This window comes from Columba livia, chromosome 1, assembly GCF_036013475.1.
Source record: "Columba livia isolate bColLiv1 breed racing homer chromosome 1, bColLiv1.pat.W.v2, whole genome shotgun sequence".
NCBI classification, from domain to species: Eukaryota; Metazoa; Chordata; class Aves; order Columbiformes; family Columbidae; genus Columba; species Columba livia.
The window spans coordinates 176,390,663-176,416,447 of record NC_088602.1 but is presented as its reverse complement, the minus strand read 5'-3'; the positions used below and the strand labels follow the sequence as shown (position 1 = coordinate 176,416,447).

The following is a 25,785-nucleotide window of genomic DNA, read 5'->3' as shown; positions in this document are numbered from 1 at the left end:
CTGAAGGATTGTGTGTTGTGTCATCATCTACACTGTTCCAGACTCTCTGCTTCAGGTAGGTGAAGGTCCCGTGAGGACCATGGTGTTTGAAAACAGACTGATAGAGGCTCTACAGAAGATGTGCCTTAAGAAGGACTCATGAATAAATTAAAAAGAGCTTCAACATTCCCTGTGTAACATCACTCAGTTTGGTTCACTGGCAGCTTTCCCTGTTATATAAAATACCCATGACTTGACAGCACTGTTCACCTATCCTTTTACCATCTGGTTGCACACATCACACAGCTGCTGGGCAGGACCACCCTTCCTCCTGTGCCCCAGAGCCACCAAACCGCCAGGCACAGATGACAGGAGCTCCAGCTCACGCTGGGACTGCATATATCAAATGCTAAAGGTGACATGTATTTACGTATGTTAAGTAGTTAGGAGCTTCTGAACCAATCTCCAGTGCATATTGATACTGTTCTTTCACAAGCCTTTGGAAGCCCTCAGGAGGAGAACGCACCACGTACGGTGCACCATGGCTGCCCGCTTGTCCGAGCCGCGGGGGCAGCAGCCTCGAAGGCACCGGCACCGCCCAGGCACCCCGCGCCAGCACGTGTGGGAGGACGAGGCCGGGAGCTCTCGGTTCTCGGCTGCAGGCGCCGAGCCACCGCGGGACAACGTCTTCAAGCACTCAGCGCGCACCTGAGGCTGTGCCGGCAATGCTGGGGGGGCGGGGGGGCAGAGGCAGGTCCTGGTACGCGGGGCTCTGAAGCTCTTCCTCGGGGACGCAGCCCAGGGCCGCGGGTGGAGGCCCCTCCCGCCCCAGCGGGCGCGGCTCCCGCCGCCGCCTCACGGCGCCCCCCGCCGGGGCCTCCGCCCGCGCTGGGCGGGATGCGGGCCGCTCGCAAGCGGCTGTGCTCCGCCTTGATCGTCGCTTACGGCCTCTTCTCCCTCTACGCGGCCTACACAGTCTTCCTCCGGCCCCGCCGCCCGGCCGTCCCCCGCCCGCCGCACCGGGACCGCCGCGGCCCGCGAGGTGAGAGCGGCGATGGGGCCGCTGCGAGCCGGCCTGCCGCGGGCGAGCCGGCCTGGCCGCTGCCGGCCGCGCAGCCGCGGGGACGGCGGGTTTGATGTGGGGCCAGCGCGGTCGATCGCCTCCTGCCTGCGCCAGAGAGGCCTCAGGGAGAGCGGCGGCGCCTCGGCCCGGTGTTGTCCTCGGCCTGGTCCGTGTTCTCCAGGCCCCGGCCAGCGCGCTGCCTCCAGCGCCCCTCCTCGGGCCGGCCGCGGCGGGCGGGGCTCTCAGGCAGCGCCGCGGGAGGAGCGGGGCCTAGGCCCCCCGACCCCGCCGCTCCACCGACCCTCCCGCCGGGCCTGCGCGGGCAGCGGCCACCTCCCCGCGGCGTTGTGAGGCAGCGGGCCCGGCGGCGCGGGAGTCTCGTCGGGTGCTGCTTGAAATCCTGAGTTCAGGAAAATTGGACAGTTTTTTCTAAACTTATAAGTCTGTTCTTATTATGTGACTTTTTAAATGTGACTTTTGGGTTTCTTAGATCATGCTGCCTTGGGAAATGAAGAGTGGAATCCGTGGGAAGAGGAGGAGAAAAATGAACTGGTGGCTTCTCAGCAGCGATACGAAGCTAATCTTAAAATGATTAAAAGTGCAAGATCTCACCTAGAGCAAACCAGTCTTAGAGTTCAGATTTGGGGCAAAGCAGCAATTGGTAAGCAGATGTAGTCAATGTCTGTTAATCCCTTAACCTTTGTGATAGACCACTTTTCTCCTTAATGACTGAAATTTATGTGTGTGTTTATGTGTATGATTAAATAATGTGGTTATCTGTACATGAAGAGCATTAAGGAGCTGTTACTTAAAATTATGGTAAGACCAATACTAGAGTAGTTAGACTCCAGTTTCCTTGTGTCAGTTCTCATTAAGGCTGGTTTTCACATCTGTCAAAGAAAATGGTTCAAATGGCAGAGAAACGCAGTTACTTTTTGAATCTGAACTAGGTTGCCGTACAACAAAAGGACAAGCCTCTTACTTGTTGTAACAGAATTTTTGTTTTTTCACATTTGCACTTTATGAAATGAAGCATCACACAATGGGAAATCAGGTGTTTTCTGTACTGCAGTGCTGCTGCCACTGAGGAACTTGGAAATTCTTCTGTTGTAGAACATGCCAAGTCTCCACATAAACTGGGGGCCAAGGTCCTTTCAAGATCTTTCAGTACTGGGGAAGACATATAATTGTTATTATTTTAACTTTTTTGAAAATACAAAGTTTCCAATTTAAGTTGAACTTTCACGTAGCATTGTAGAACATGTTGGTTGGTTATGTGGTGATACATTCTGTCACAAAAAAAGATGTTTCACAAAAGCTTACGAGAAATATGCCTGTCATTAAAATGCTGATTAATTTTTGCTCATTTTTCAGTGGTAGGTGTACTAGAAAGAGATGCTAACATATGTGGTACCATGGTATATCTTCATCTACTGATATTTTGACAGCCAAGTAATCTTTTTAAATGCCCTGACTAATTCCAAGTCATACGGAATTGACTTGATGCCTTAACTAATTCCAAGTCATACAGAGTTTGGGAAACTGTCCATATTATGTAGGAAGCTCTGACTTTTTTTCTGCAAGTTCTTATGTTGTTATGCTTTTTCATTTCCCAGAAATGCTTTATTTGCTGGGAGTGTAGAGTAGGCAAGATCTGTGCATTCAAATTCTCCATCATATCTTCATTTCTGGAGGTCTTTACCTTTGGCAACATATTTTTGGAGGGCACCTTCAACCAGCTGATGTGACAGCACAGTGGAGAGAAGGAAGCCAAAAAGCAGGAAAAACCTACTTCAGGTACTGGCTGCATGGTGTTAACTTCAACTTTGACAAATGATGCATTGGAAAGTTAAATAACATGATAAGATGCACAGGTGCATTATTTTGTGTACCTCAGAGCTGCAGTTATTTTGAATATCAGTTGCAAATACTTTAATTTTGTTATGTTTTGATAACTTAGGAATATGCATACAACTTCTCATTCAAAATTATCACAGGAATGTTTATGTTTGTTCATGGAATCACATACTTGATAAAACCAGCACATTCTAGCTCAAACATGTTGCTATTAAAAAATAGAAAACTAAGGATCAAATTTCATCTGCCGTTTTATGAAGATTTGTGTATTTGAAAGAAATGTGGAAAGACTTACACATGCTGAGAGGTCAGGCAGCCAAGAGATCTCAGAATGGGGGGAAATACAACCCTGAGGGAAATCTGAGAACTGCGGTTTGGGGCTGACAATTCACTGAAATAAGCTTGGGATTGTGAGGCAAGATGTTCCCCACAATTTGCTTTCTGTTGTATTCAGGGAAAAGGGACTTCACTCTTTCAGTCATGTATAGGATCATGTCAAAAAATCTCAGAAGCTATAGAAATCAATTATAGAATCATTTTGGTTGGAAGAGACCCTCAACATCATCGAGTCCAACCACAACCTAACTCTGGCGCTAAACCATGTCCCTAAGAACCTCATCTGTACATCTTTTAAACCCCTCCAGGCATGGTGACTCCACCGCTTCCCTGGGCAGCCTGTTCCAGTGCCTGACAGCCCTTTCCATGATGAAATTTTTCCCGATACTCTACCAGATAGATTGTCTTCTTAGTATGGACGTGAGGATTTTTTCAAACCCTTAGTTTTCATGTTTATAACATGAAAATAATTTGCTGCACTTAATGAGTCTGTCACTTGACTGATTATGGTTATTTTCTCTCTGGCGTGGCTGTTTCAGATGAATAATAACTTCACATGGTTCCTTAGGGTGTGCATCTCACAAATACAAGACTTCTGTACTGACATTTAAATATGTTCCTGTTATGTTTAGAGGAACCAGGGATAATAGAGTCTTTATTTTAACCAACTTGGATGCTAGATCCAGTAAAAATATGAAGTTTATGTTTGGTACCAACATAACAGGTCAAAATTTGACAGGCTAGTACGAACTTGTGCAAAGTATAGAGAGTATGCGAATATAACTGTTACTTTAATGATAAGAATTATGAAATGAAATAGCAGAAGTTCTACTTTTAATTCAAATTGGAAATGTTACTTTGTATTTTTTTGTGAGGAAGAATTAGTCGATGGCTTTGGTTATCAGATTTTCTAGAATCGCTGACTTCTTTATTGCCTGGCTGAGGTAAATTATCTCCATTTGGTCACTAGATGAGGCTAGAGGGACGTAGCTGAGGTGACATATTTGGAGAATATGTCCTGCTGGGCAGTTGTATGTGGTAAGTCTAATAATTGTTAAAACACAGAGCTCTCATGGATGTTTTTCAATAATATAAAATCTAAAGACACAAAAATACCAAAATATCACTTGAACACAGTTGCATGAATAAGCCCATTTTGTATATTTATGATGAAGAATGCACATACTTAATACGGATTTTGATGGCTTCAAGTTTTTACCAAAGAAGTTGCCTAAAGAATGTTAAAAGTATCAACTTCTACATAAAATGTAGGGACATTTATTGAAAAACATGAGTGAAGAAAGAGCTGCATAGCTGTGGATTTTAGTGACAAATTGGCACGTTCATACAAGAAGCAGGAGAGCTGGGTTTAGCACTTTTCTCAGCCTGAAGCAATTCACATCCTTCTCTCCTGTCACCTAGGAGGATACTGTATAGCAGGGAGTGCCCAACTTGTCTTTTATGATTAAGAGCATTCCTAAATTTCTGTTCCACTGAGAGGCACATCCTCTCTATTTTATCAACAGTCAGTGCTGCCTTCCTCCACCCCCTGTTAAGCCCAGTTGCTCAGCAGTTCTTAAGTCCCATTCTCCTGTCCTCCTTATGCAAATTGCAACCAACTTGATACATGTCAGAATGAAAAGAAATTGGTCAACAAAGTTAACAACCAGCAGAGATTTCTTTAGCTGCCAAAAGATTCTGCCAAGGATAGCTTGTGGCAATTTAGTTTCCTTAACAGACTTTAGCGAAGCTTTTTGAAAATCAAAATACACTATGTCTGCTGCATTCCCTTTATCTGTGTTCTTATTGACACACTCATAGATCTTCATCAGATTGATGAGATAGGATTACTCATTTCCAGCAGTGTTTATCCATGTACGTGATCAGTGATCTTACCTTCTGATAAGATCCAGTGATCTTATTGTTTATTACAGACTCTTCCAGAGAGGGAATTCATACTGACTGGTCTGCTCCAGAGTCCTCTCAAGCTGTTTTTGTAGGTGGGAGAGACACTGACAGACCCCTTCTCATCAGGCATAGTGTCTCTTCATGACAGCTGCTGCAAAACTTTGCCAGCAGTTCTGCAGTTTTGTTTATGTGTTCCTTCAGAACTCCCAAGTGAATGCCATCCACATCCAAATCCTCAATTTGATATAACTCTTGTGTTTTTTCACCTTATATTTCTTGCTGAGGAGAATGAGTTAGGTGTGGGAATCTTTCCTTCTATGGCTTTGTCATCCCATTTTAAAGCCTTTTTAAACTGTTCAGCTCTGTAGTTGTCTTTTTGGTATATTTTTAATATATTTTGATTTTCCTCTATTTAAAGAACCTTCACCTAGCAGCCAAAACATCCTTTTACAAGGTGCTTTTCAAATTGCTTTTAGCCTTCATTTTCTGTTTGCATTTCATGAGCAATATTTATGAGCTTTGTGTCCTCCTTGTTTGGACAAGCTTTTCATTGTTTTCAGTGCTGACCTTTGACAGCCCCCCTAACTTTTATATTATGCTGTATGGGTTTGGTGGGGGGCACTGTATTGTTTTGGTTTTGGAGTGAAGCATGCAGCATGCTTGGGCTTCTTATACAGTGATTTTGAACAGCCTACACACACCTTGCAAGCTTCTTGTTACTTGGGCTACTCCTTTCAGAGTTATTTTCTTGATTTTTCTAATTTTTAAGTAATTCCTTTATTGCATAAGGAGTATCTGTCTCTATGCTGGATACGTTAGGTATGTTGTCTCCTGCTACAGTGTTAAACTTAACCATATTGCTGTTACAGAATGGCTGTCTCACTAACACCTTCAGAATTAGGGCTGGAAGACCCAGTCTGGAATAGCATATTTTCATATGGTTTCTAAGACTAGTAAGGAAAAGCAAGGACTTTATAGGAAGCAAGTCGATTATTGAGTCCGAAAAATGTAATCTCCCCATACCATCCTTGATCTAGCCTTCTAAGACTACTGTCTTAATTTTGAAGCTTCTGTTATCTCTCTTACATTTCCCAATGCCAATTGTATTCCAACTGGGTGCTAATAGTACAAACTTAGCACTGTGTTTTTTATTATTAAAGTATAGGATTTCCATAGTGTTTCTTTTTTTTTTTTTTCCCCCACTGTAATTTTATGCTGTTAACCTTATTTTCCTAAACACAGGTTGTCACTTCCCTAACTGTAAATCCTGTGATTCCCGTAGGCTTGATAGCCTCATAGCACTGTCCATAGATAAAGCCCTTTTCCCCCAGGTCTCTTTTTACAAGGTGGTCATTGGATCAGCTGTGTATCCTGTTCATTATTTTTGGCATCCTGATGGTCAAGCTGTTTTCTCATACGAATCCCAGTGATTCTTCTCTCGTTGTCTGTTAAACTTTCAGATTTAAGCTGTCTTGATTCCAAATCATGAGTCTCATGAAGCTTGCCTCCAAAATATGCCACTTGCACCGAACCAGCAGCATGTCAGCTTAACTCGGGTTTAAAATATGCTTGCCTGAAGGTCTCTCTGCTTCAGATAACCTTGCTGGAGTCGTTTTTACAGCTTTTGCTGTGAATTTTCCGCACTAAGTACACTTTTAACTGTCAATCCCAGCAGTTCATGAGTTAGAACTCATCATCATTCTAAATTAGTTAAAACTCATACTTAATTCTAAGTTAAGCTTTGCTGGTAGCTGAAAAACTGTAGTAATGCAGCAGTAATGCTTCATTGAGGTTCATAAATGGCTGTTGTCAGATACTTGTAAATTATTAGTGCCAGTGATTTTGCAACATGATTGAAATTCCTCTGTTAAATACATTGTCCAAGATCTAGAAATGCAGTTTTCTACCTCAGATGTTTGGGCTTACTAGCTTACATCAGAGCCTCAAGTTTGACATGGGTCAAACAGGCAACGTAAGTTTACATTTAGATAGTTACCTCTTGTGTTATAGTTTCTACTCAGTATCAGATGACACAGTGGTTTTTTGATCTAACCTTAACCAAAATTACTGAGAAAAGTAGTATGCCAGACCAGCTTTCTGTACTTCATAAAGATATCTGGTTTAGTATATTGTAACATATTTTTGGGAGGGTTTCTCTCTTGTATAGTATTCATTGATTATTACTGGAATTAGAAAAACTTTGACCTTTTGTGAACATCAAAGTACACACTTTTTTAGAAGTTGACTGATTTACCCACATATTGATGTTTGAATAAGGTAGTAGTTCTGGTTTATCAGCAAAATACCTTATTTTCATTTAATTCTAAATCTCCTTTTTCCTGAATAAAGACAGAAGCAGCTTTATTCCTTTGCTAAACTGTAGATGCTAACAACAGAAATGGTTACAATTGCACAGTTAGAGTATATTGCGTTTACTTTATTGAAGAAAAAAAATCTCTGGAGTACAGACTGCGTAGTAAGGATGTTTAGAGGATTAAGATCAATAATTTGTCTTAAGAGTGTTTACTGTTTGTGTTTTGGTTTTCACAGCTTCATCACTGGTCCATCTGTAGTTCCTGGCTACTTCTCAGTTGAGGCTGAGAATGTTGTGCTGGTTCTGAACGGGAGAGAAAAAGCAAAGATTGCTTACGCCACTCAGTGGTTGCATTACGCACAAACGTTAATTCAGACCCACAAAATACAGCGTGTAGCAGTTGTGCTGCTTGGAAACGAGCAGTGCAACAATGAATGGATTCAACCATACCTGAAAAGAAATGGAGGATTTGTAAATCTGCTCTTTGTTACGTATGACTATGTGTTGGTAAATGAAGAAGATGTTTTCCAGTGGCCTTTAGGAGTAGCTACGTAAGTGTTACAGACACAAATTGCAATTGAAACTTAATTGTTATGCATGAGGTACAGAAAATACGTCTGAACGCTTCTGCTGATGCCCAAAACAATTACAGTAGGTAAATTGTAGAACATGATCGTATTAATTATTTTCTAAATCAAGTGTTGGAAACTTTGGAAATTGCATTTAGCAATAGAAACAAAAACAGGAAAAGAATGCTGGGATTTAGAAAGCTTTTAAAAAATGAACCTGTGTCTGGTAGGGTTTTCTGTTTGGTTATTTTTAGTTCAGTAGATTTGCTCTAGAGGTTTATCATAACTGCTGATGTAATAAGTACCAGTGACACAGGAATTCAAAATATATTTATGTAATTAAATTTCAACTACTGATTGTTTAGGAAAGGAAAGGGATAGTACTGGTAGTACTTTTTTAACCCGGGTTTTTGCTCTCAAAAGGAAGTTGTACACCTCCTGTTTGGAGTTAGTGTACTCTTGTATCACAGTAACGTAAGCTGGTTTAACTGCTCGCTCACAAAAACATTTTTGTTTGGCTTACTGCTCAAAGTATTTATGTGGAGTAGATAAAGGTTTGATTCACTTAGTTGCATTTTTACTCCTTATTAGCAGAGCTAATAGTGGTTTACTTATCACGGTACCATAAGATGAAAAGAGTATGAGATTATTTTCATATATTGTGTTGAATTTTAATTCAATATCCTGTATTGAGCCAGCTGGCAAACTGAATGGAGTTTTTATACATAGCTTGAACTTGTTCATAGTGTCATTGAAATACACTATATTTGTCTTCTTGGTAGTACCAGAGAATTAATGGTATTGAAAGTTCCTGAGCAAAAAGAAGTTGAGTTTTTAGATGCCAAGATTAAGGTGACAGAAAACAGAAAGAAATGACAGAACAGTAAACTGGGGTGCAAAGCTGGGCAGAGGAAGATACATCGGGTATCAGAATGGGTTTCGCAGCCCTTGTGCGCCAACAACAGTTGTAAAAATAGTGGCTAAAGGTATGCAAATGTGCCAGATTTTCCCACTGAAGAGGGAAAGTAAAGACATAGAATCCTGCAGAAATATTTGTCACGAAGACAAAAAGATTTTCTGAAAGTAAATTAATATTTACCATGTAGAGGAACTAGGAAAGGTCTGTTCCATCAAAATTTGGGAAGGTCAGGGAAGTGGATATGTGTTCAGAGAACCATTCACTAATAGCAATGAAGAGATCATTATGAAATAAAGTAGAAACTACCTTTGAAACCAGCAAAGTATTGGGATCAGGGCATAGTTTTTCTGACAGGGAAGTAGAACAGTGATCCATCAAAAATACAGGGTGTTTCAAAAAGATGGACCCAATTACAAAGCACTATATTTCACGATGGCAACATGCTATAATCACACAAAAATATAGAGGCATCTAGTGGTAATAATTTGAAACTCTATGCCCCACACTTCCAAGTGGTAAGAGTTTAATTCATGGGTGGTTCGTAATTGTAGAGATATTTCTGTATATAAATTTCAGATTGGATCCATCTTTCTAAACACCCTGTAATAACATTAAAATGAATATCTGTTTTAATTTGAGAATGCAAAGGAGCAGAAACTTTTTTTACCATACATCTGTTCTGGAAAGAAAATATCAACTTAATGTAATGAAAAAGTTAGTGCCAGCCCTTCAGCTGAAGCAGCGTTCAACTGGCTGTCATGCTGGCCAAAATAAGTGATGTAAGATTTGAGGAATCAGTCAAAAAAGAGAAAAATGCCTGATATGAAGACATATCCGAAAGGATGACATACACTATACTTTGGATCCCAGGACTTTGCATTGGTTTTGTTGAGTCCAAAAAGACAAGTTAAATAGTTTGTATGACAAGCTGTGTAGTAGCCAAAAGATTAATGAATTCCACCCAGATTAAAATGACATTTTCATTTGAGAGGTTACCAGTGGTATTTTCAGTTGATAAGCATGCCCTGAGATTAAGGTATCTGAGACCTAAACTCCATAGTTACCATTAACCTGAACATTTCGGTCAAAACTAGTGGTTGTATCAAGACCAACTGCTTTTGAAAAAGTATCTTTCTCAGGAACATTTTGTAACATGCACACGTAATATCTCCCATGTTGAAAGAAGACATAAGTATTCTGGAATATCTCTGAAGAGGGTGGTGGAGGCAACGGGAATAAAGACCAGGTTTTAGGACAGGGCTTGCACTGCTTTGCTCGTGGCTCTGTCTGAGTCTAGAGATGTGGACTGGCAACAAACAGGTGATTTTAGTCTTAGAATCTGCTACAGTAAAGATAAAATGGTATAAAGTGTTTTTTCTTTGACGTAAAACATATAGTTGTCTGATGTCATACATTGTTTTTACAGCTACAGAAATTTTCCAGTTGTAGAACCCAGCTGGTCAATGCTACATGATCCAAGAACATACCTATGTAATTTCTTAGGAACAGTTTATAAGAACTCTTCTAGGGAAACCCTAATGGAAATTCTGAAGCAGGATGGGCTTGATAAACTTTGCTGGATTGGAGCCAGAGAACAGTAAGACTTTGATTTACTTCAAGAAAATATTCAGACTTTTTTGCCTAATTCATTATTACCAGTCCTTTCTTGAGTGTTGAAAAATAGTACAAAGAAAGGTAACCAGTTGTAATTAAAACAGAGAACATTTGTATAGGCCTTCATAATGTTTCCATTTATATATTTTACATAAAGCATATTTTAAAATACATAGAAAAATCTCCTACATATACTAGACATACAGACCATCTTTTATTTTTTCTTATTCACATATGATTATGGTGGGAGAAGAAATATTTGTCTTGCACCTTGTGTGTATTAATGTCTGAGTAGCTGTAAAAGCCAGCTTTGTTTTGTTGTGCTCCATATAAGAGAGTGGATTTAATCTGTACAACATGGCTCTTCTTTATTTCAAGTAGGTACGACACATCTTTTAACTAACAGGAATAGAGTTCTGATTGTATTTCTTAAGTTTTCTAGGCAGCACCTGTAGAATGTTTGCTAGCAGGCACGGCAGTGCTTTGGGAAGACCTCAGCTACCCTGATGAAAAATATGAGATCGATTGTTCCTGTGACATAAACTCCTATCTCACAGACATTCTGAGGCAGTTCAGGCAGATGAATAACAGATTGCTTTACATCCTAACTTTTGAAGAGCAAACCTGTGATGATTTAAAGTATTGGAGGCCAAAAAGAATTCATTTAGAAATCCATTAAGTGTCTTCCCATATATTTGTTTCTGAACTCTGCTGTGAAGTAAATTGACATATACATCATGCAAGTCATGAAAGAAGTTTTAAAATGGAGTTTCGGTTTGCCTCTTACACTTCTAAATATTAATAATTTCCTAAAAGAACCATGTCTAAAAAGGGTTACAATCTGTTTTCAACAGTGACATTTTCAGTAAGTTTTTAGAATACTCTTTAAGAATAGTTAAGACTAAAAGCTTATTGATTGTGTGTGTAATATAAAATTTTTACTTTGACCGTATTTTAAGTTTTATAAAGAATTTAAATCAAAGCGTGTCTCTGTTTTCTCATTGCAGTGCCTGTGGGAAAATATTAATTTTTAACCCCTTTACTTTTCTAGGTGGCAACCTCAAGAAACGAATGAAAGTTTCAAGAGTTATCAAGATGCCTTGCTGCAGAGTGATTTGACATTATGCCCAGTGGGAATAAATACAGAATGCTATAGAATTTATGAAGCTTGTTCATATGGATCTCTGCCTGTTATAGAAGATGTAATGACACCAGGTGATTGCGGAAATTCATCGATGTACCACAGTGCTCCATTGCAATTATTAAAAACCATGGGGGCTCCATTTATCTTTATTAAAAACTGGAAAGAGCTTCCTGCTGTTCTAGAGAAAGAAAAAAAAATGAACTTACAAGAAAAGATTCAAAGGAGAAAAAAGCTCATAGAATGGTATCAAAACTTCAAAGCATGGATGAGACAGAAATTCATTAATACTTTGGAAAATTCCTTTTTGCCAAGTGATAAAGGATAAATTGTCCCTTTTGAAAATCTAGAGTAGATTGAAAGCTTGATTTCCATTAACCTTCTAGGGAAGCTTGTATACAAAGAAATCTTACAGGGTGAATGGATTCCTTTTGAAGTCAACAGATCTGCACTAGCTTAGCCAAGAGCTGTGCTTGGCCCTCCATCCTTAACAATGTTGTCTCAGCAGCGTGGTAGTCTGTAAGGATGACAACTGTTTTATTACTATTTTTACAATTTCCTTGTTGATGTGTGACCTGGTAAGTTGTTTTTAGGATAATATCTTTGAGCATGTGGACATTCTTCAAGCAGGTGGTTTTGAGTGCACAGGAACAGGCTATACCAGTGTGCCGAAAGGCTAGCCGGCGGGGAAGACAACCGGCTTGGCTAAACAGGGAGATTTTGAATGAAATCAGAAATAAAAAGAGACTTTACCGACTGTGGAAAAAAGGGCTGGCTACTTATGAAGAATTTATGGAAATAGCTAGATCATGCAGAAAAAAGATCAGGGAAACAAAAGTGCAATTTGAAGTTAACTTGGCCAATTCTGTCAGGGATAATAAAAAGTCCTTCTTCAAATATGTTAATAACAAAAGGAGGGGCAAGGAAAACCTCCATTCTCTGTTGGACTCTGAAGGAAATATAGTTAACAAAGATGAGGAGAAAGCTGAGGTACTTAATACCTACTTTACCTCAGTTTTTACCAGTAATACAGGTGGCCCTCAGGACAACTCATCTCTGGAGGTGGTTGGTAGAGATAGGAAGCCAAATAGGCCCCTTGTATTCCAGGAGGACATAGTTGGTGATTTACTGAGCCATCTGGATCCTCACAAGTCTATGGGACCAGATGGGATCCATCCTAGGGTGATGAGGGAGCTAGCAGAAGAACTTGCCAAGCCGCTCTCCATCATCTTCCAACAGTCCTGGCTCACTGGGGAGGTCCCATATGATTGGAAATTGGCCAACGTTACCCCAGTCCACAAAAAGGGCTGCAGAGCTGACCCTGGCAACTACAGGCCTGTCAGCCTGACCTCGGTGCCTGGCAGGATTATGGAGCAGATCATCCTGAATGGAATCACACAGCACCTTCAGGATGGACAAGCGATCAGACCCAGCCAGCATGGGTTTAGGAGGGGCAGGTCCTGTCTGACCAACCTGATCTCCTTCTATGATCAGGTGACTCACCTGGTGGATGAGGGGAAAGCTGTGGATGTGGTCTATCTGGACTTCAGCAAGGCCTTTGACACTGTCTCCCATAATATACTCTTGCAAAAGCTGGTAGCCCATGGCTTGGACAAGTGTACTCTACGCTGGGTTAAGAACTGGCTGGAGGGCCGGGCCCAGAGAGTGCTGGTGAATGGGGCTGCATCCAGCTGGCGGCCAGTCACTAGTGGTGTTCCCCAGGGGTCAGTGTTGGGTCCAGTCCTGTTTAACATCTTTATTGATGATTTAGACGAGGGGATTGAGACCATCATCAGCAAATTTGCTGATGACACCAAGTTGGGAGGGAGTGTCGACCTGCTGGAAGGCAGGAGGGCTCTGCAGAGGGATCTGGATAGACTGGAAAAATGGGCTGATTCCAATGGGATGAAGTTCAATAAGGCCAAATGCCGGGTGCTGCACTTTGGTCACAACAACCCCCTGCAGCGCTACAGGCTGGGTGCAGAGTGGCTGGAGAGCAGTCAGACAGAAAGGGACCTGGGGGTGCTAATTGACAGGAAGCTCAACATGAGCCAACAGTGTGCCCAGGTGGCCAAGAAGGCCAACGGTATCCTGTCCTGTATCAAAAACAGCGTGGTCAGCAGGACAAGGGAAGTGATCCTTCCCCTGTACTCTGCATTGGTGAGGCCACACCTGGAGTATTGTGTTCAGTTCTGGGCCCCTCAGTTCAGGAAAGACATTGAAGTGCTGGAGCGGGTCCAGAGAAGAGCAACACGACTGGTGAAGGGACTTGAACATAAGACCTATGAGGAGAGGCTGAGGGAGCTGGGGTTGTTTAGTCTGGAGAAGAGGAGGCTTAGAGGTGACCTCATCACACTCTATAACTACCTGAAGGGAAGTTATAGCCAGGTGGGGATTGGTCTCTTCTCCCAGGCAGTTAGCAATAGGACAAGGGGGCATGGGCTTAAACTCTACCAGGGGAAATTTAGGCTGGATATTAGAAAGAAATTCTTTACAGAGAGAGTGATCAGGCATTGGAATGGCCTGCCCAGGGAGGTAGTGGACTCGCCGTCCCTGGAGGTTTTTAAACTGAGATTGGACATGGCACTTAGTGCCATGATCTAGTAAACGGACTAGAGTTGGACCAAGGGTTGGACTCGATGATCTCTGAGGTCTCTTCCAACCGAGTCGATTCTGTGATTCTGTGATTCTGTAACATGTTAAAATCCAAAATGAGAACAACAGTTGTGTTTGAAGAAAAGAGAAGAATGAAAGCTGTAGGATACAGAATAATGTATTATGTAGCCTAAAGAAGAAAAAAGTATGGTTATAACAAAATTGCCAGGTTTAGCGCAATCATTAAGGTATATCCTCGTAAGCACTTGTTTTGAAAACGTGAACTGTTTGCTTGACTGACATGTCATTTCCAAGGAAGTGGCCATAAAGCTAATTAAACACTGTGGAATAAAAATGTGTATTTCAAGGTAAAAATGGAGAATTATTTCTTAGGAATGTGTCATAGCAGTGTACTTCCCCTTTAACATCAGATGTCAACATTTATTTCTTCCATTTCCGTTGAGTCTCAGGACATCCTGCAGTTCTGCTGCAGGAGCGTTCGTTACCTGCAGTTACAGCTGCACATTCTGAACACCAGGCTTTAACGTGAATTTGCTTGTAGCTTACTTGATTTCTCAAAATCTGCTGAAACTTGTCAGCTCCAAAAGATGGCAGAAGGATGATACTGCATGTGTATGATACTACACGTGCAACAAACAGTTTCAGCAGTTCTTGTTAAATGTGGCTGAAGGGATCTGTTACTCTTCTTGTACATCAGAAACGGGTGTGTGCTGTTATCTTCACTGCGTTGGCTGAGCTGTGTTACCACACACGCAACACTGGCAGACCGAAGGCGGAGTAATAGCCAGTTTTCTGTCTTTGACTGTCAGCGTGCTGTGTGGGTTCATTCTCAGGCAGGAATTCAAAAGCCAGTGCAACTGTACTGCTAAGTAATATTCATTTCCGTAATGATACTATATAGTTCTGGAATACATATCATACAAGAGCACTTACATGGGTTTTTCAGTTTTCTTGCAAGCGGTTGCTCTAGATCTGGAATAAGGTATGCTGCGGAACATCTGGATTTATAGGAGCTTGCATTCCCTATGCTTAGGAGCTGCTCTCAGAAGACAAATAGTTTAAATCCAAATAATCTGAATTGTATGTCTAACATGAATTTCCAGTGACTATTGCACACCCATCAAGCAAAGATGCAATACAAAGCACAATACTCTATTCGGCTGTGACTGGAAGTACAGCTTTCACAACTCGGCATTGAGTTGTTAAGCTCTGCTTAGATGTGGGCCTTGTTAGACCCAATTTATGACACATTTCTGTACTGGGGATTTGAAGTAACCATCTGTATAGTAGTACACAGCACTTAGGGTGTTAGAGGAGGCTTCAGTATCTGCAATAGTGTAGTGTCATTGCTGTAATTTCCTTCCAGTAGAATCTTTCTACGCAAGCCACAAACATGCAGAACAATGATCTAGAGCAGCGGTTTTCAACCAGTTTTCAGCACGTACTTTGGCACACCTGCCGGGTTCCAAGGAGCTGCAAAAAACAGCTGAGAGAGACAAGTCTTTACCGGTCAGCCTGAATTCTTACAGAAGAGGCTGCAGCTCCTAGAAAATGTTAATGGTGAGCAAGTCAAAGTCTTGAAAACAGTTTAGTGTGTTACTTGGTCATCAGTAGGGGAACATGCTGCTGTTCATGTGTTCATTTCTAAGTAAACGTGTGAGTTTCTTTCCAAACTCGTATACAATTGTATCTTAAAGGAGGCCAAGTCATGCACCAGAGTTTTATCAGAATTTCACATTTCAGCTGCTTGCCTGCTCTTGGAGTTCAAAGGGAAGTAGTTTGCATTTTGTCTATATTTAGCCAATTCCTGACACTTGAAATTTACCTGCTTCAGTCCTGCACAGGAATTAGTGCTAGAAGATTTTTTTGTGTTCTACTTCCAGCGATAATGAAGCAAAGAGAGCAAAACACCTTGAAGTCAAGGGAGGGTTTCTAACACATTAGGCAGGTTGGTAGCATTCTAATTATTTTCTGTTCCACTTGTGGGAGAGATTGTAGTCCTCCTGTACTTCCTAATCTTTTCTCATTTGGAAAAATTATCAAGTCTGAGTCCTGTTTGGATCCAGAGATGAGCAGGACCACAAAAGGGACCTTGGCAAAAAAAACCTATGAGACCAGGGGAATCAGAGAGGAGGTCTTACCAGTGTAGAGCAAACTGGTTTAAAAGAAGGGAAGCAGTCAAGCCACTGGTGATACGTCCAGGCGGGAGTAGATAGTCCAAAGATGAAGAATCAATTCTGTTGTTTAATACTGAGAGGAGAATGGATGCCTCTGGTTTGACCCTGGGATGGTGAAGTGCAGTTTTGCAGGGCACAAAACAAGGACTGGTGGCCTTTTGTAACCGCACATGCTCTCTCCATCAGAGTTCTATACAAAACCGAGCCTGTCTTGAGTCAAGAATGTGAACTATAACATCAAATGTTATACAGATTGCTAATTGGGCAGTATTTTGCATCATATTTAGATTTGTATGCAGAATATATAACTCTACCAGTTTCCTTATCAGAGGTATTCCCTGCTGATGAAGATTTCACAAGTGAAGCTGGATTGTCTTGCTATAAGAACCAGCAGATCCAGCTTCCTACAATTAAGTGTAACACTGTCTCTCCTACCTAATTCTGAACCCATTAAGAGTGGCTGTTGGAAAGATCAGCTTCTATCTAGAGAGCAGTATGTTTCCAAAGAAATGTAACCAGTCTATATAACTCTTGGTAACCCTGTAGGTAAGAAGGTGACTTGCAAAGGATCCAGCTGCCAATAGCTTGCCATTCTTGGACATTTAAGTTGTGATACTGTAATTCAATAGTTAGGTTTTCTGGTATTTTTATAAATTGTTTTTCAATGACTGAAACGTACAAGAAGTGATACAGCTAAGTTTTGTAGGAGCCTTTCTCACAGCTAGTTATTAAGCATTAATTAGGATTGCTATGTGCTTGAATCACCAGTTTCTTTCTTATTGCCCTCGCCAAAACACTTGCAAAACCACAGAAATAAAATTCTGTTACCTTTTGACAAACCTTGCATGTTAGTAATAACCCCAAAGAGCTGTGGGAAAACTCAGAAGCAGCTTCCATGTTACAGAGTCCTAAAATATTTCCAGGAATTCTTCCTGATGGAATGGGAGAAATGGATGACAGTTGAACAAGATCATGCTTATTTTGGCATGTACATAATGACTGACACTGGGGGAGATGAAAAGTATTTCACACAAAGGGTTTGATGAATCAGCCAGAAAAAAAAATGCTGAACTGATGAAAATGTGCCTGAAAGGGTGATGTACAGTTTATGCTGGATCCCAGGACTTTGTGTTGTTTTTCTGTGTGAGTCCACAAAAATAAATTAAATAGTTTGTACAATAAGCCCTGTGGGATCACTCCAAAGTGATGCTAAAACAAACATGCTGTGCAGCAAAAATGACAGTGGTTCTCAACTCTTCTTCTCATCCCAGAGGCTTACGCTGTTACAAAGAATTGCATAGATTTCTTGCTAGTCACCAGTCCATAAATCATGACTACTAATCCTCTTGACAGGGAAACAGCTTGCAAAAGGTCACGTTACCCATCGATACTTAAACTCTTTGGGTAGGTCAAATTTCAGGATTTCTTCAGTGTCTCTTGAATAATAAACACCAGCAAATGAGTATGTATTTTTATTGCGTCAATATAAATTCTTTTAACATAATTACTACTAATCCAAGCATGGAGGGCTGCTTTGAGACTTAAAATCTCTCCATGTGACTCTAGTTTTAAAGAATGGAAAAGCTGAAGAGGCACTGGAAGTGAAGTCCGAAGGCCGAGAGGAATGCTAATGAGAAAAAGGTTGATGCCTGCGTACATTTCTGATGTACTTCATTCAAAGTGTTTAAGAGAAAGTCCATCTGGGAACTGGAACTACACAACAGTAAAATGGTGAGGCAAAGCATTTCAAAACAGGCTATGTAACGTTAGTCCCCTGGGGTCTGGTGTTTCAGCGCTGCTAGTATTTTAAGTGTCTGTGTCTGGTTCAAGATCCCATAAAGAGGCCTCAGTCTTCAGAAGAAACTGCTACATGTTTTGAAAATCACAAATCCTTTAAGATTTCTCCAGTACCCAAAAGCCGCTGTCTGGTTTTGAGAGCCTGGCCACACAGCCAGGTATAATATTTGTATGGTGACATCCCTTATCTCCCAGTTGTGTTGCGTGCCCTGGCAGTACATGCTTTACTGTTCACACTTTCTTCTCCGAACCTCTTGGGACCAGATGGAAATTCAGTGAACACTGCTATAGTTGGATACAAAATGTCTCTCATCCATAGTCCCACAATACATCTGTGTTTGTCAAGCATGCCATGAAATAACAACTCATTCTCTCAGCAAGTCTTACACCAGCCTCATCACAGAAGAATAGCTTTAGGTAAGTATCCTCAAATTGCTTCCTAGCAGATACTCCACACAGTCCTATCAGACAATGCAAAATTTCTGGTTTTCAGCTGACAGCATTCCCCATTCCTATGGTCTTCATTTTTTTCATCTTCAGGAATATATCATTTTGGCTTGGGCTGCATTTTTAAAACACATGGAACAGAACTATACATAATTTTCATTAAATGTGTGTTCCCAGGAGATAAGACATGCAAAACAAATGCATCAAACAGAAACGAGTCATTCACTGAGATCCAGATAAAGACACAACCCATTGAAAGAGCAAGTTGTACAGGTGGCCATATATAAAGAAAAATGAATCTCAGAATGTCTGTTTGCTATATCAAAGGAGTTTTGTTCAGGGCCAAGATGCAAGGTTTCCATGTAAGTGATTTCTTTCTTTTCATGTTTTTCCCTCAGCAATTGAGTGATTTTCCGAAGAAGGGTGGGCCCAGACCATGAGCAGAGATCCAACTTAAGTACTATTTACATAGGTGATGCCAGAACATCTTCCGCTGTGGCTGCTTATGTACTACTTTTTAGTATTTGTGACAACCCTTGTTGGCAATGAGGCCACCACAGTGCTAGATGCTAATGCACAAAATACACAGGGACGTGGGAGACGGAGGTTCAAGCCTTTGGTCCAGCTTGGGCAGAGCAGGGACGCTGCCATGGCCGCTGCCCAGCTGCCGTGTCAGAAACATGAACACGGGGAAGGTCTACGTTGAATCTCTTTGCTCCTACTTCAAAATAGGGGCAGGGGGGGAAATAAAATAAAAATTAAAAAATAAAAGGTTTCCTTTGTCATGGTGGAGAACTGGGAATAATAAATCTTGACATTTTGTATGAGACATGAGAACAGTCCTATGCTACAGAAGACAAACCATCTCTCTCTGAAGAAACTCAAAAGACCTGAAGAGAAGTAATTTCTGTCAGGCTCTAGCACAAAACCTGATTATTTTTCTCCTACTTGTTTTCCCTAATCATGTTTTCTGTTGAATGGCATTTCATCAAATCACACTATGCTAGAATTCATCAAAATGTGTGAAACCATGCATATATTAGGAATGGTGCTCTTTCAGTGAAATGTTGGATATTATGCTAGTCCTAAGCAAACTTAATAAATGAACTAAACTTCCTGATAAAATACTTAGTAGATTTTGATCACCTTATTACTTTGTTTGCTAGTGACAGAAATTAGGCATTTGCTACTTCAGGTGTTGCACTTTTGCTTTTGTATCCTCAGATGAAAAGAATTGTATCAGAAACTATTTTTTATAACAATGTTCTGTTGTCTGCTGTCACTGGGTACATGGAAAGTAGGTTGATTTCATGACAGTTACTCTTAATTTCCACTAATACAACCCAGTGGACTTCAGCTCATGGGTCCTCTTTTTTAACATGGATCTCCATATGCGTTCTCTCTGAATATGGAAATGGAGAATTAAGGACAGCTCTGTTCCCCTAAGGGGAAATGGAATGTACTGGTTAATTGCTGTAGGAATTTAAACCGTGCTTCACACTTCCTTCAAATACTAGCACAGATTTAAGACAGCCAGTGACATGTGTTCTCTGGTATGCAGTCTTTAATTGCATATTCCTTATTGCTGGAGGGTTCAGCTTATTCATTTAATAGCAATCAGTGAAAGCTAAGTTGTCTTACTAATGCTAAAACTGAAGACAATATACCATCTGATCAGTATACAAGCAAGAATCTGCAAGTTACATCACGTTGTACCAATTTTCCTTCCTTCCTCTGTCTAGTCAGACTCTGATAGTTTCTTCTTGTCTCACCTCTTTGCTTTTTTCTGCCTGTGAACTGATTTTATGCAACTGACCCTCTTTTCACATTGTTATTTTCAGATTATAGCAAATTGCTTTCTATCTGGTAGGGATATAATTTCCTTGTCCCCATGGAGAATTTCTACCAGGTACCCAATCTCTGTGTAGATGTAATTAGGCTTTTGCTGAATTTCTGCTTTAACAAAGCTCTTGCTGTTACACAGCACGCTGCCAAAATATCTCTCTGTAGGATATTACGTCATCCATGTGCTTGTTTCTCAAACATTTATAGTCTGATGTTTTACAATTTTTGTCCGTCTGTACTAAAAGTTCAGAGAAAAGGATTGTGTTTGTATGAGCAGAAAAGAGGACTATCTTCAAACAACTCTTTGCTTTCCATTTTATGGCAAGGACTGTTCTTCGTTTCCTTAAACTTCACATGTAACTACAGATACCTGAACACAGTTCATGGCATTCAACACCAAAGTCTTAGGCATTGGCTCATGACTTTTGAGATCTGAATTCAGTTCCCCACAACATAAGTTACCGAGGGCCAAATCCAGGAGAGGCTATTCACATCCAGTGAAACACCAAGAGCAGGTCAGTTCTGCTTAGGTTAAATCTCCAAAGGACCAAGCCTTTGAACTACTGCTAGACAGTCTGTGGTGATGATGTGCTGGTGAGCTGTGAATGCTCACCAGCAACACCCCAATGTGCTCCTCAAAAGTGTTGCTTTTTGTGTTTCTCAGTTGCAAATGCACATTCCCTCCATGCAGATAAATAAAGGAGTTCTCCCTGCTGCCAGTGGTTGTGGTGAAACAAGATGACCTCCTTGCTACTGATTTTCAGTAAAGCATTTGCAAACATGGAATATGATTTAGATACAAAAAGTATCTATATGGTAAGTATTTTACTATTATTTCCTCCATCATCAAAGAGCAGTGTGATGTAAGGTGGAGGATGGTCTCTGCTCCCACCCCTGGCTGTTGTGTGCTCCCTTGGTTTAAAACCTACTGGTTACTCTAAGTTCCCACACTCTCACCCGTGGAAAATCCTCTATGACTGCACTTCCACATGCCCCCAAGTCCCCCATTCTAGTCAGGGCTGGGTAACTCCACGCTATCTCCAGCCCAGTGTCACTCCTCAGGCTTTGTATTCTCATGTTCATTACCCTCGGGGCCTGTCACACATGCCCACAGCACACCTCATGCATGCCTCTTGGGCTGGCTTTTTCAAAAAGGAAAGGCAACTGGCTTTGCGTAGAAAGCAGCACCTGAGAAGGAGGGGATTATGCCTGTGCTTTCATGTGACTGTTCAGGGGTGAGAGCACTTCCCCAAGATATTTGAGAATTAGGTTCAGTTCCCTTCTCCACCTGTGAAAACTTGAATCCATGTGTTCCAGCTTCCAGAATGAAAAACGCACCAAGTGTCAGCATAGATTGGGTTTGGCCTTTCTCCATGTAAAGTCATCCCGCTCTTCACAAAGCCTTCCAGTATTCACTGGGGTAGCAAGTGTGCATGTATTGGTTATGGCATCCACCTAGAGGACAGGCATCCTGAGTTCCTGTCTCTGTTCCAGATGTTCATGTATTTCACATAAACATCAGGTACACACCAGTTTCCCATCACTTGTTGCAACCCTCCTTCCTTGCAAGGCAACTCACTTTTGTAGAAATTGAGATGCATAACTCATATGAGGAACTCCACCGCAGTGCTGACACACCAAATTGTAGCACTGCAACACTAAGCATCCCAACACTTCAACGGTCCGGCCAGACCCAGCCCAGCACACCTCTGTGCCTCTTGTCCCGTATGAATGAGAGATGCTATGCCAATAGAGCATATAATAGCGCAGGGTTATAAGCTTAGATCTGAAAGCTGTTGCACTACATCTCTTGTGCTTCCGAATGTGGCGGTATGTCCACCAGCCTCCCAGAGGGGCCCACGAGGAGCAGCAGCACAACATGCACAGCAGTCCCCCAGCTGGCACAGCTGCCACTGGCTCTTGTTCTTGCTACAAGCCTCCAGTGGCAATGTAAATGTGAAATCAACTTAAATAATGTTAATAAAAATTAACTTCTAAATATTTTAGAAAGAACCAGAGCAGTAGGAGTACTGTACCTAGACAGCAATTTGTGAACTCCTGAGTTTAGCCCTGGCTCTACAAGCCCCTCTCTGCCAGTTCCCCTATTTGTAGAACAGTGATATCTCCCCCATTTCCCATGGAGGCAGCTGTTATGATCTGTTGGTGTTTGGTCAGTTGGCTGATGATTCAGACTGTTGTACAAATCTGTATGTGCAATCCTGGTGTTGGATAACTATACATTTTTAAACTCTGGGAGTTTGAGCATGCCTTGCTATCAATATCCCAGCAACTTCTACTCTCAGTTTGTATTTTCTGGTAATAATTTTATGTATGGTTTACAAATGCATCAAAAATAACTTTTCTTAATCAGAGCTGACAACTGTACACAGTGCTTTTCTGTTTAATACTTAACTCAAGCGCTTAGCCTGCTTCTGGGCTGATAATCAACAAGACATTTCTGCTGCATATAGCAACTATCAATCTCCCCCTCTTTCTCTGTTGACTTAAATTAGAGTGTCTCAGGCATTGACTGAACCTCCTTCATGCAACATTAAATTGTTTTATCAAAGGAGCATAGCTTTTCCCTCCTAAATTCACAACCTGCTATTAACACCCCATCCTCCGGTGTCTTGATTGCTCTGATATGTCATTAGAGGCAGCTCTTCTGCTTCAGGGTTTTGGCTAATTTTGGTTCCTCAGACTGCAAAGTGTAGTCACACACCTAAAGACTACCCATGATCATGGCTATCCTTCTGCTACCTTCTGCTACAAACAGAGGTAATAGATAATACAGAAGGGAGCCATTACTTTGTTATGATCCAGAGCCTTGGAATGACCATACATCACTTTGATATACCTACTCTCAGTATGAGAAGTATAAATCTTTCAGAAGCTTTGTTAATGATTTCTCAGTTGCTTAATGTAGCAAGCATAACATAGTGTTCATGTGTAGGATGAGTTAGATGGTAAAATGCAAACGGCTGACTTGCAACAGTTCAGTAGGCAGGAAAGGGAGAGAGACAAATACACTGGCTGTGTATTTTATGAACTTGCAGCAGCATTTGACAAAGAAATATTCAAGTTGCTAAGAAACAGATCTAACTGTACCAAAATAAATACGAAGTTTTCACCTTCATATTTTTTCATTTATTACCCACAATAAGATAGTGATCTGAGTTTTGGTGACCTTACCAGTAGTGTTTTGTAGCTTGCATTTCACAGGGATGGGACCACGGGACAAGAATGAAGGAGTGGCAGGAGGACAGAAACCCGGATTTCCAATAGCATGAGATGAGGACTGGGGACAGTGACAGCAAGGGCTGCTTCCAATATCTTCAAGCACTTCCCACTCTAAGCAACTTGGCAGTGTGATACTTTTACTGCCCACAGTAAGTGGATATCCTGGAGGCCACTGTTCCAATAGTCACCAGTGAAGTAGCTCGATAACACAGTGTAAATACACTCTTGCCAGAGACATAATATCACCAGTGTCTGAGGCACTGAGTGTTTGGGCAAATTTTCCCTGGATTTATCCCAAACATGCTTGACCTCCTGTACTGGGCTTGTTGAAAGCAAGAATTGTGGTTCTTCATGACTGACTGCTATTTTTGCTATTTCAGGTAGAGAAAGTCAAAGAGCTTTTGCCTCAGTGCAGCTATCACATGAATTTTACCCCCACCAGATGTGATTTCCAAGCGTCTCTGGTGAAAAGCTGTTACAGAATCATTAGAAATGTGTCCCTCTTCATTGCAACAGCAAAAGACCAGCCTTACCAAGCCTTTCCTTGCTGTTCACTGGGAACTGGGTCCACTGAGGCTGCAGTGAATGTAATGGCATTTAGAGGACTGTGATCCAGAAAAGGCACTGCTAGCTTATCATAATACCCCATGTGCAAGTGCTTTTGGCCCAACTCATGAACAAGTGCTTCTGCACCACATGTCCAGTATCAAGTCTATCACAATTTGAACATCCCTGGCAGCCATAGAAAGTACAAACAACATTTGGAACAACAAAGAATTTTAACAGAAGTTACACAGCATGAGATCTTTGTGGGCCCTGGTTTAGACTAATCAGTCCAGATTATCAGTAGGTACATTGAACAGATGGACAGTTTGTCACATGGAGAGCACTGTAGACACCACATTTTTGTATGTCCTTCACTGCAAGTATCTGAGGGAGCAATATGGACTCAAAGAAGATGCCAGCTGTGCTCCTGCATCCATTCCCCATTCATCATCCAAGCTTGTCATTCCTGTTGTACTTCTGGCTGGTAATCCTGGTTCGTACTTCTCCTGATGAAAGTTGAATCAGGAAGGAGGAAAAAATCCTCAGAGGTTGTGTTTTTAAAGTCACATTTAATTCCTTTCATTGGAAGTAGATGAGCTTTTGCTTATCCTTTTTTTACCCCCCAGAATTTTCACAGAAAGTACTGATTTGCTGGAGAAACTGAATAAACACAAACTGCAGAGAGTGGAGCTGTACCTAGTTTTTGCTTTTTAAAAAAGCAATACAGCAATCCAAATCAAAAGGCATTTGAGAAAATTATGTGGCTTAATCATCTGGTAGAACCTTTCTTATTCCATGAAGAGCTACATTTGCCAAGAAAGGAACAATCAGGGAAATATATCTAGTTTATCTCACAACAGAACCAGTATAATCTCCTGAAAACAGCAGAAAGTTCTCCAATTCAGGAATGGTATTTAGAGTTAGCTTCCCAGTCCCCTCTTTATGCACCTGAGTAAATGGGGAGGAAGGGTTATTTATATAGGAATACCCTAAGAAAACACGGAGCTGGGATCATCTCTTTGGTAGCATCAATTTTTATTCATCACCTCTTCCCAGGAATTCAGCTGTGCCAGATAATGAATTGCAGCACTGTAAAAGAGTATTGCAAAGAGCACTTGGCAATTCTGAACTACTAATCCACATAGTTACAGAATCATTTCTCAAACCCTCCTTTGCTCAGCTCTCTTCAGCTCCTAACCAGGTCATACCTCTACAAGCTGCTTCTACACAGCACTATGTCCTCTGTCTCCACACTGGTGACATATTCCTCTGATCCATGATCTTTCAGCAACAGCAACTTGCCTATGAACGGGAATGGGAAGGGACACGTAGAAAAGCACTCAGATCCTGCTTTGCCTGGAGATTTTCCCCTATGATGCCCTGAGCAGCTATGACTCACCAGAGCAGGATTATACAC

At 41.3% G+C, this 25,785-nt stretch overlaps 1 protein-coding gene across 1 annotated transcript; it reads left to right on the top strand.

Moving 5' to 3' along the window:
- Positions 1–691: 691 nt before the first annotated feature.
- RXYLT1 (ribitol xylosyltransferase 1) lies at positions 692–12,310 on the top strand. The gene is made up of 6 exons (XM_065048583.1): positions 692–1,021; positions 1,533–1,703; positions 2,737–2,839; positions 7,694–8,008; positions 10,372–10,542; positions 11,611–12,310. Exons 1-6 carry the CDS (start codon positions 877–879, stop codon positions 12,026–12,028), a joined length of 1,323 nt encoding a protein of 440 aa, XP_064904655.1. The 5' UTR covers positions 692–876; the 3' UTR covers positions 12,029–12,310.
- The last annotated feature ends 13,475 nt before the right edge of the window (positions 12,311–25,785 follow it).